General features: G+C 37.2%; 1 protein-coding gene across 5 annotated transcripts in view; it reads right to left on the bottom strand.

Annotated features, from left to right (window-relative positions):
• Positions 1-12,253, bottom strand: part of VGLL4 (vestigial like family member 4) — a 90,858-nt gene that overhangs the window by 49,740 nt on the left and 28,865 nt on the right. Inside the window, exon 1 of one of the 5 annotated variants that reach the window (XM_068960360.1) lies at positions 229-862. The exons of the other annotated variants lie outside the window; for them this stretch is intronic. Within the exon in view, the coding sequence (XP_068816461.1) occupies positions 229-310 (82 nt within the window). The 5' untranslated portion in view covers positions 311-862. Of the gene's footprint in view, positions 1-228; positions 863-12,253 lie in introns of those variants that run through there. 5 annotated transcript variants of the gene reach the window in all.

The following is a 12,253-nucleotide window of genomic DNA, read 5'->3' as shown; positions in this document are numbered from 1 at the left end:
AAAAAAATAAAGTCAAAGAGCACTACAAATACTCTTTGTGAAAAAAGAACAGAAAAAATATGCAATAAGAAAAAACGCCCTTCCCTTTAACAAAGCCTTAACAACAGTACCGATTGTGAGGTCTCTTGCAACCAGCGGTAGAGATTCCCTTTCAGGAGAGCAATTTCATGCTTACAAACAACAGAAAACACACCCGACAAAAGACGCTTTGTGAAATGAAACCATTACCTTCATAGCACAGAATGCCAATATTGTTGTTCATCTTGTCCAAGTATTGGTAGTTCAACAGGTCCATCTTCATAAATAGCATTTATTGGGCTAGCAAAAAAGACCAGCTTGTTTGCTTTCGCCCAGACTCAGGGAGAAGGAAGCCAGGCAAATGGAGCCGAGTACGTTCCCAGCTTCCTAAACTTCACTAGCACAAGGCCCAGCCTTCAGCTAATCAAAACAAAGTATATTAAAGAAAAATTGGAGGGATTAAAGCACACGTACGCTCCCTTCCAAAGTTTTGAAAACTAAAGGTATACTGTGTCCTTCAATACAAAGACGACAGTTTTAAAACTTTTCAAGTCTTTCTGCAAATAAAAAAAGGAGGAAAAAAAAAAGAAAGAAAACGGAAACAAAGGGAAATTTCCTAGGACAAAGACACACTAGTTCTCCTCACAGCCCGCTGCAAGTTAACTGCACTGACATGCAGGCTATGCTTGGTATGACTCGTATGTAAACTAGCTTCCTCTTTCTATCAGGCAGAGAGGACTGAGCATGCTCAGTGAATCCCTGGAGCTCTTCAAATGTCAGGGATATTTTCTGCACAAGATCAGTCTCTAAATGTACTGAGTGTTTGAAAGAAAGAGGAGGAGGAGGAGGAGGAGGAGAGCCTGTACAGAAGGGGCCGTGTCAGAGTCGCCCTTGACAGGAAGCAGTGCTGCCACTGCAAAACTGGAGTGGGGGGGAGCTAAGGGAATCCAGACAAACAGAGAGGCCTCTTCTGCATCCTGCGCAGAAGCTGACCAAGTTAATGTGCAAGCAGTCAGAGTAACTTTTTGGTCAGGAACTTCTGAACAAGAGAATTGCGCTAAAAATCAGTCCAGTTTAGATGAATTTTCTCTCTTGAACTTTTACTTAATTACCCAGCTTGCTTTTCCTCAAACACTGAAACGTCTATGACTCCTCTTCAGCATGGCTTCGGATATAGCGCAGTATTGTTGCAGTGAAAAGTAATGCTATTTTACACTAACAGAATGGAGTTTTCACAGCTCTGACAGTAAGAACTGAAATTAAAGAAATAAGATGTAGCAGGTATGCCTGCATGTATATGTACAGGTACTGTGTATTCACACATACACCGCTGCATTGAAATCTTTGAGGAATACTAGTAGTTAAAACAGTCCACGTTCCGGATTTGTAATGGCTGTTAAAGCTCCAGTTCAAATGACAGAGAAGACGGAGATTTTTACAGCAGTTGTTTTCATCTCAGGATGTGGTCTGCCCTTCTGCAGTCCAAACCTTGATCTCAAAGATTCTAGCTGCTTATACAGATGTATAGGAACCACCCTAAAAAGGCAGAGCCATCTGTATGTATGAAAGCATGCGCTAACCTCATGGGCATCAGTCTGCATTTCCTGTGGCAGAGCAACACCTGAAGTCTGATTTGACAGGGAAAATGAAATAAATGCTGGAAAAGTTTGGTCTAAGACAAACAAAGAACTAACGGAGCCTTAATCTTCCCGCTGCCTCTGTCTGCCCTCTTGGCTTGGAACATAATTCTTCTCTACCTTACCAGGAGGGAGACTTTTAATGGGACACAGAATACAGCCGGTGAAAATAAACAAACTTCCTTTTCTACCTTTAGAATTTCTTCTGTATCTTAGAGATGGGGAAGACATTTATAGAGGCAATTCGTGGAGGGACATTTGTCAAAGCATTCTGCAAAGCGCGACTTGAACGTTCTGGATATTTCAGTGAGACTAGCTAACTTAGTCAACTGATGCTAAACGCAATACAACAGGCAACTAACTGAAAGGAATTTTGCATTACTGGGAAGATGGAAGTTTAAAAGCCTTTTCTTGATTAATACTAAGGAACAAAAAAGACACTCTCTTAATTAGAAAGATTATTAATCTCTAGGACTTTAACATGGTATAAAAACTTGTGGCACTTAATGCTGAAGTAACAATACATCTTTTGGGTAATAGTAACTAATAAAAACGTTGCCTCATAGGTTTTCTTACCACTAAAGCTGTAACCGCTTACCTCCAGCCTAAAATAATGCATGGTATTTTCTAGAAAGAGAAACGTTCTTAATAAAGAAAGAAACATTATGATTTTCAAGCAGGGGGACTGGAAATTTATGTACCACATCATCTTGTGCATACTCAAATTCAAAGATATTCTGCATCGATGCTTCAGATGTCCTCTTTCCTATCTTTTACTTACAGACAAACCTACCCCATAATAAAAACAAAGAGAAATGTTAGCTAGTCCTTTAATATATAAACTGAAATAAAAACCCATACGTAAAACTTAAAGGTTCCTTCTGCAAGAAGTGTACGTTTCTTATGTAAAATATACCAAAGCTTTTGGGAAAAAATATTTGTGTTGTGTATAGTTTTTAGTAAATAGAGCATCACTGAATTTATGTTAATACAACACATGTTACGGACACTTGGGAAGGATAAGAAGAAATAAGTATTTAAGCTTCCCAGTTTAAAATACTTAAATTTCTGTTAGAAGTGCAGATGATGGAGGAAAAAAAAGGAAGCAGCATTCTAAACTTTTCAGGACAGTGGTCTACAAGACAGGGTTTGCACATAACATGCTAGCTCTACAAGGGCTTTATAGCTCAAAGCCTAATATTTCACATTTCCTTCTATACCCTAAGATACAAGTTTCTTCAAGTTGATTGCAAAAGTGCTGTTTGGTATTCTCTGCAAATCACTGACTGCTCACTGTTGCTGTCCAGACACCAGTTAAGAAGTTAAGATCACTGCTTTATAGGTTTTTAGACTGTGATGACCATTTTACTATGTGAATGGCTTTCAGCAGTATGAGTAAGCACTATGATTAACACTCGTCAAATGTTACATGGATGCCTCATGTTAAATAATAAACTGGTACCAAACATAGGGTGCTTTATGAATTCCTAAATTATAACATATATAAATACTGAAAGTAAGAGCGTGCCTAGTGAAAGAATAGGAAAGGAAAACTATTTATGTGACTATATCTCAGTACCCCTAAAACCAAAATTCATTCACATGGAATCCTTCTTTGAAAGAAAAACTTAATGAAACTTTCAAAAGCTCAGCAGGCTTAAGTTCAGCATACATTAACATGAACAACTGCCATACGAACATAACATTAATATTAACATACTGCCAGGTTTTGCTTTCCTGAAATGTACTCTACTTCTGAGAGCAAAGAATTCCTGACTCCTTAGTGATTCATCAAACATTTCACCAGTCTGAGATACCTTCTATTGAACTGTAATCAGTAATTACCACATAGGCAGACTATATATAGTATATAGAGGAAAACAAGCTATTAACAGCATCCCAGGAACTTTTTTAGTTCTTATCCATTGTTCTGTACACTGATATTTGCAAATACACTTACGTGCTGTGCTGTCTATGCTTCATATTCGCTAGAGTACTTCCTATAACACTGCAAACACCCCCCTTTTGTAAAGCAGATAAACACCCCTATCTAATGCAGAAAATGTTGAATACACTGGAACTTTTAACACAACAGCACCCCCTAGAGGTAAAATCCACATATACTCTATTTCATAAGCTGACTCTTCGCAGACAGGCCAGTTGAACGTCCTCAACCATCAGTCGCTCCCTCTTTCGGAAAGTTTTAATGAATGACTCTGACCTGAAACAGCTCTCTGAGTTTTGCATGTTCCTACTTAATGGCTCTTACCAAAGCAATTCCTTAATGCATCCAGCTTTAATGCATCAATATCATTTTTGATATTGAGTTTTTATGATTTTTACAGCATGTAAATGCATATTGAGCTGCTTTAGAACAATTTTTTTTCCAGCAAACTGTAATGGAGCATTCTTTTCTGCCTTCTCTCTGCTGTCCTCAACCCTGCCCAGTCCTCTGTCCCTCTGCTCCTCTCTTCTCTTCACGTGTCCTTTCTCTCCTTTCCTGCGTTCTTGCCACTGCCTCAGGCAGTAGCACTAAAGAGCCTGAGAAAATGGATTTGGTACAGTATACTAGCTTGGTCTATGCTCCATGCCACACATTACACGCTGTCTTTCACTAGCAAAATGTGGCTCACTATCTGAGAATTAACACCTTAGAGAAAAGATGTGTGATCCAGTCACCTAGACGCAAATGAAATTTCATCCTTGATCATCAGCGCACAGAGGAACTATTTCTAGAGTGATCAATTTTGCAACTGAAAGAAAAAAAAAAAACCTAACTCTTCATAGGCGAGACGCCTTCTGACACAAAACACCATACGGTATTCCCCAGTGCAATTCCATTTTTGAACAGACAAAACTGTTACAGTTCCTGAGGTCAGACAGGCATTTATGATGTACCACATATTAGCTGATACCTCATTACTCTCAAGGAAAGAGGTAGAGAAATAAAGCAAGAGTACTTCAGCACCAGGTTTCACCTTTTTCCTTTGCCTTAAAAAAAAAAATACACACACACACACACACATATATATACACATACACAAATATATATTATTAGCAGCTGCTAGGTGGCGATGTGCCTGAAAGAAAAATACTGCTTTTCCTTTTCTGCACATTCAACTGTAAAATTGCTGCACTTCACCGCCTACATTTTTTATTTAAGTTAAAATACATTTCACAGAAAAAAAGCAAGTAAAGCTTCTCATCTAAGCAAAATGGGGCTTTTGTTTTCAAACAAAGTCAGATCGAATAAGAAAGTATAATTAAAAATATGTTACAAATAGGAAATTCAGAGATAAATGACTGCATGATCAGTGAGGTTTCAAGTTTCTTGCAAGCAGCTGTCTCAACAGCCATACCTCCAAGACCCACGTAAACAAAATAATACATGAGCAAACCCTTTACTCAGGGACCTAGATCCTGCAAAATGTACCTTTTGTCTTTTTTTCCTTCTTCCACAGCACAAAGGAATGACCATTACAGCCATGAACGGCTGCTATACATTCTTACAGATCACATCAGTTTTCTACCTAAAGATACATAGCAAATGGACATTTACCACATCAAACTAACTTCTCCCTTTTACAACCTTTAAATAAAAAAGCCCCAGTGGGCAGAACATCTCTGACCTAAGGCACATACTCTTATTTCACCTGTACTTTATTAGCTAAAGGATTGCAACAACATGGTAAATGTTCTAGAACACAAAAAATGGTGCTGCTGCTATCAGAGGAGTTCCTCAAGGCTGAAATATTAGGCTTATGCCTGAAAATTTTACCAGTGATACTAAGTCGTAGCAAAAAAAATTGAACAGTATTTACATTCTCTTTCATTCTTTTCATTCCCACTTCTGCAATCTTGCTAAAAATAAATAAATACAGTATTAGAATAGCAATAGCTATGAAGGAAACATCTTGTGAATGTGCACATCTCCTTCACTGCATTAGCATTCATTAACTGAAGTTGAGAAACTCCCTATTCCCTCAAGGACCAAGCCAGCAGGAATCTTGGTTTCAGTCCCCTACTACCCTAAAATAGAGCTTGCAGGGAAACTGAAAAGACAGAATAATACGCCCATGAATATCTAGAGTTGCAAGTCCTACTAGCACCCAGGAATAGTTGTTAATGGATTGTCTTGACTGGGACTTGGATTTTGTTTTTGTTTATGAAGACATATACATAGAGATTAAAAAAAGTGTACATGTATATCTATATAAACATAATAGAATATTTCAGAACACTTATTTGTAAGTATTTATCAATTTAGAACCAGCCATTTCATATCAGATCAGCAAAGCAACATTTAACAACTCAAAAACCATTTTGTTAATTAAAGCCTGCCCTCAATCAGCAGCAACTAACTCCCACTTCTTTCTGAGAATTTAGTTTTCCCTCCATCATCTCCAGAAAGCTATTTGTTTCCAACTCCAAACTAAATTCACCCTCCGACCATGGACCACCAACCCACTTCTGCATAAGTGGAGAAAGGGCTAGAGGACTGAAGAGGCAGGGATAAACTCCTACTGCTAGATTATAGCTGCCACTGCAGAGCTTGGACGACCCTTCATAGCAACTGCCACCAGTTCTTTTTTCCTCTCTTTCTCCTTTTTTTTTTTTTTTTTTAAAAAGCAATAGCCATATCCAGCTCTCTGGGTCAAACTCTGAGATAGGTATAGAAGGTAATATAGGAGGCCTCTGGCAAAAACTGTTGCTCCAGCAGGTACCTCTTGTCTCCAGGAGGAAGAGCTGGCCATTTAGGATTTAGGAAGCAACCCACTTTGCTTCTATCACTTGCATCATGGTGACCCAGGACTTGAGCTGTCTGTGATTATCTTCTGTTCTCTTACTACGGCACAAGAGTTGTCACTTCTGGTAGTTTCAAGGCTTAAATTCTTTTTTTGTTTTTTTTTTTTGGTTTAAAGTTTGTTAATGAACGGTGAGCAAAGGCATGCAGAGTACATATTTTGCTGATCTTTCTAAAAAAATAGATAGCTGTTTCACAACTGTAAAAGACTGCAGGCAACTGGAATCAATTGACCGGGCGAACACTTCTAAGCTCTGTGAGGTGAAATACAACTGAGAAAAGTATTCAGTAGTACCTGATTTATCTTGCCTTCATTCTTAGACTACTTGCTCAAACTGAACAGCAGACAATGAAAATCAAGTTTACCAAGAATATTTTTCATTTCTTAATAATACTTTACATTTCACAATTTTTCTCTTTTTAGTCTTTTAAAAGTCAGCTAGAATGAGCAATAGATAAACCTAGTTCACCTAGGTCGAAAAATTGTTATGTGCTAATTAAAATCTTGATAATATTTCCTGTTACTTGCACAGTAATTTAAATTTCTAAAGGGTTGATAATAATCAGAAGCATAATTTATCTTGAACTACAAAGAGTCTCAAACACAGAATCTCAGAGCTTCCAGATGCAAACAGTGAAGCATTAACTCTGCCATGACCTAATATTTTTTCAAACACAGCAAAGAAAATACTTTATTTTTCCAAAAGTGGTAACTCTACCAATGTTAAAACACAATGCAAAGAAAGAAAAAAAAAAAAAGAGTTCATATGGAGAAAAAAAAGCCAACCCTAAGTCAGTTTGATGTGAACAACTCAAGCATCTAAAACGATTTTTTCTTAGAAAAGTTAGGAGCCAGACCACGTTTAGAGGCTAGATTTCAAAATTACTGCGTGTATCCCTCATCTTAGAGGAGAAGCAAATCCAGTTTCAAAAAACCACTAATTACAGGGTATAGAAACAAAGCAAACGGCTCTAAGATTGCTAAAGTCTTTGAAAAGATTTCCTCTTTGTTGCTAGCTTGGCAAGACATAAGATACTCACAGGGCCTAATTCAACTTAGATGCAAATGCATGTAAATCTACTTAAGCCTGTGGAGTTAAGCTTGCTTTCACAAAGACTGACTATATTACAGGCAACATAGGTAGCAAACTTATAAATTATGAGTGGAAAATACAAATTTCAATGCTACCTTGCTAAGAGCCATGCAGTACAATCAATTACACCTTTTGTTACTAATTAACTCTGTTTTTTAAAAATGAAAGTAATTATTTATCCTAGACATTAGGATGAAAATATTAATTAAAACCTACTATAGAATCCAACTATATAACTTGCAAACTACACTGTCAGTTCAGCCCATTCAGCCTTCACCCATTTCTTTCTCAATATACTGATACTATAACACAGTGAGTATTTTTGGTTTTGGTATCATGAGAGAATCCAGTTACTTCCCATAATTACTGCTGCTATTCCATTCACTCTCCTCAACTCTCATCCATTAGGCTGCTGGCGCGTAGGCCATTTCTGTTATCTGCTGCTGTCAGCCAAACCTGTCCCCTTTATACAGCTTATCCTACAGAAATAAGCCTAGCACACACACGTTGATTTAAAAAAAAACACAACCACCACCACCTTGAGGGTGGGGGGGGAAAAAAAAAGGTAGCCCTGGATCAATAGCATATAAAAATTCAACATAGCACTACAGCACGCATGGTATCAGCGAAAGAGAACAAACTTTCTTCTCTTAGACCTTTGTTAAACCTAATTTAGAGCATAAGGGTCAAACGCACTAGTCTCATGGAAACATTAACATCTAGAATTCATTATCCTACAAAAATATAAAGGGAAGCTGCATAAATCTCATTTGCTTTTAAATTGTTGCCTATATCTATCTAGATTAACATAATACAGGCCATCAATCTGAGCTGATTACACTTAAGATGGGCATACTTTGCACAAAGTATTCATTGCATAGCACTAGATCTCATTTGGCTGGAAAAGTCTGCAATACCTGAATGTTATAATTTTTTTCCTTTTTATGCATATCACGCATATGAAAGATGATGCATTACTGACACAGGCGTTTTCTTTTCAGAGATACGAAATATGAAATATGTTAACTTTACATGGTATCTTGTATGTGTAAGGGTCATCAGTGTGCCTTAAAAGGAAATAACTGTATAGGCAAAACCTCTTTTATCACTGCAACTAATGACTGACTTAACCACACATTTTCCACATATGGCTTGTAAATCAGAAGACTACATACAAATGTAGCATGCTGGAAGGCTGTGTTGATTAGGACTGGTTCCAGTAGTCCCCTTATTTTCCATAGAGCAATGAATATATTGCACAGAGACAACAGTATCCATCTTGAATTAAAATATCTTGCTGCTATTCCTATTTATACAAAGAGAATACCCAAACAATGAAGACAGTTGCAATTAGCATCATTTTTTAGCAAAACATGTATTTCCATAACAAATTAAGATGCAGTTTTTTTCTAGTAATATCACACCAAACTGCAAACCTCATCAGCAAAATTTAACTAAGAATGTAATAAATGTATTAATTAAGACCTAGGTAATGACCACACACTAATGTGGAACCGGAATTAACGTGTCCAGAAATCCACTGCACAGAATTTACTGTGTTCTGCCCTTTCACAGATATAGAAGTTGGCAGGACAGAAAATACATTGTACTTAACTCTTCAGTTTAGCCTTCCACCCACTACGTAAAATTATGGCTCACACTTACTGTATCAAATTCCATTTTGGGACATGCTTAGAAATAAAAACAATCCAATCTCATTGTGAAATAAGTGAGTAGAGGATTACTAAATTTTATAATAAGGCTTAAACTACTGCTAGACTGTATTTCAGTAGAAACATTCTGTTAATATGACACCATTCAATACTGCAAGCATATACAGCAGGAATGCAATTGCAAACTAATTCATTATATAAAATATTACTATTTGCCTACAGATACTTCTTAGAAAAACAAGACAACACACACTGTTATCGACTCTTAAGACTGCCAGTATTATAATGCTCTAGACAACTGAAAAAAATCAGTTAGCCTTAAAAAAATAACTTAAAAAAAAAAAATTAAAAGTGTTTTTTACATCTAGAAGAAGAAAAGGACTCCTCCTGAAGCGATTCTTACGAGATAGGGCAAAGAAATTCACTGAAGTGAGATTACTGCAGTTTCAAGATAGATTACACTCTCAGTTGTTCACAAGTACATTTTTTGGAAGGAAATTATAGAGCACAAACCTAATTACGTAACTGCTAGTATTACCAGAAATTCTGGGCTTGCTGCTTCCAGAAGTTAAAGAGAAATTGAACTGTCATATGAAAGTGATTGCTCAGACTGGGTAAGAACAATAAAATAAGGAGTCATGTCATTGGTCTGAATTGCTGAAATGAGGATCAGTGAAGAAATAAGCAGACATAACATACACCAACAAGCATTTAAACCACATACAAAAATACGATATTCTATCCCAAAATCAAGAGCTTTCAGTTACAACCTGAATCTTCATTATAACTAAGTTTATGTCAGTTCTGGTAATCTATGTAGAAGCAAGACTCCAACATGTCTGAGGAGCCCTAACGCAGTTACTCTACCAAGTAGATGACACTGAAATGCATATGTCCATACCAGAACCAAGTGTGGCTTTGCTAGTATTCTTAGCTGTGTTGTTTTTCTATGTTTTTGTTCTAGAAGGAAGAAATAGTAAAAAGGTTACAAAATTTAATAAATGAAAAAGCCAAAAAGCCTGAGCTGGGATGTTTTTACTATTTCTGTTACCTGCCTTAACAAGCTGTTCTCAGGACAAAGACTGTTATATATAATTCTGAAAGACGCAGAAACGTTTAAAGAGCATTACAATGTTTGTAAAATCACTCAAAAGTTAAAATATGCCAGAATTACGACTTTCTGGGTAACCTTAATTTGCCACCCTGACACAGCTGTACTGCAGAACAATCGTTGATTTCCTCACAGACTATCATATTCCCACAGGTCACCTCCTTCTGTGTAGAGAAAGATTTACTGGCTCTGGTGCTGAATCAGGATCGAGTTGAATCATATCAAAGAGGTGTTGTAAAGACTAATTAAATGTTTATGAAGCTTTGTGACAGCAGTGATAAGCACCATTGAAAAACTCACAAGGAATTAAATAATCCTGCCTGCAGAGCTTTGTTTGAACAGTAGGCAGAAAAAAAAAGTTTAGGCCCCACACTAAGCAATGAGGAAAAAATAAAATAAAATCAAATACTAAATAGGGGTTTCTTCAGAAGGCACTATTCATCTTACTAAACAAGACTAACGTAAAAAGCAGCTTGATGATAAGAAATGCTCTGTAACACGCATCTGCAACATAGAAGCTGAATTTAATTGCCATCTTCAAAGTTTCTTTTCAACACAGTTTTTGAGCAACTCTAATTTTGGATTTTTCTAAAAGGGAAGTTAAACAACCAAACAGCCCCCCAAATACTCTCCACTCCTCCACCATATCAATACCCACGTGGATTAACAATGAGGCTGAAATATTTATATCCACACCACACGGGCAAAACTCTTACCAGCCCTTCCTGTTTTGTCTCTTTTTCAACTGACCGTGCTCCCCTCTCTCTCTCTCGTTATCTGGCCTCTCCTTCCCATCTCACTCTCCTCCTGTAGCTAGTGTTATTATCCAAACGTCAGGCTCCCATGTTCATTTCCAATACTCTTCTACTAGTACCTACTTGTCCCAAAGTCTTGCCCAACCAGTCCCAATTCCCATATTCTCTTGCAAACATCCACTGCTGCTCTCCAAACCACACCTTCCCCCCTCAGACACCCAGCCACAGCACACTCTCCCCACCGTGATCACCCTCTTGGCTCCCATCTGTGGAGCTCAGCTCGGAGCTGGAGGCATCCCAGCCTGGCTCCCCTGACAGCACCGCCAGGGCTGGAGACACGGGGAGGGACAGGATGAACGCTGCCACTTCTCGCACTGCCTCATGTGCCAGCAGCCCTGACATCTCCGCTCACCTTAAGAGGTAGTATTATTCCGTTTAGGCAGAAATAGTCATAAATTTAGGTGTTAACACCTTCAAGTTTCTTGTTAGCTTATTTTAAACAGATTTTTATGTGGACAATAGAAAGAAGATTGGTGATACAAAGGTCAGGTTTCAAATCCCTCCTCCAGAAGAGAAGGTCACTGGAATTGTCTTCTAAACATGGACAAAGTAATGCATTATGTCCTATTCTATCCTTGTTTTTGGAAATAGCTGACTCATTTTGAATTCAATTTAAAGAAAAAAAAAAATCTTAGCCAGACCTTTAGCATGGAAAAATCACATCTCAGTCAGTCAAAGTCTATTAAATACATAGCAATTGAGATTAGGATTACATGAAGCATCTAGTCACTTAAAAAAAAAAGTGCTACCTATTTTGACTATGTGTGTATATATATTTATATGCACACATGTGTGTACATATACATATATGCATGTATCTAAAATTATTTCTAAAGAAAGCAGGTTCATTTTTATTTACACCATCATCACTATAGATTATTAAAACAGAATTGATGTGAAATACCTTTCCTCATGCTTATTGGCTTAATTTAAACAAAAAAAACCAAAACACATCAACATACGGCTTAGATAAAGAAACTTAATGATATTTTTGGAAATGTTTTATTTTATCTATCTCAGATTTTGTTCATGTAGATATTCTATTAAATCATTCCTATCATATCAAGTTCTCCAAAGTACTTTAAAATATACTTTAGACAA

The sequence above is a fragment of the Struthio camelus genome, chromosome 14 (genome assembly GCF_040807025.1).
Source record: "Struthio camelus isolate bStrCam1 chromosome 14, bStrCam1.hap1, whole genome shotgun sequence".
Lineage (NCBI taxonomy): Eukaryota > Metazoa > Chordata > Aves > Struthioniformes > Struthionidae > Struthio > Struthio camelus.
Note: the sequence above shows the minus strand (reverse complement) of the source record. Positions and strands in the feature narration are given on the sequence as shown.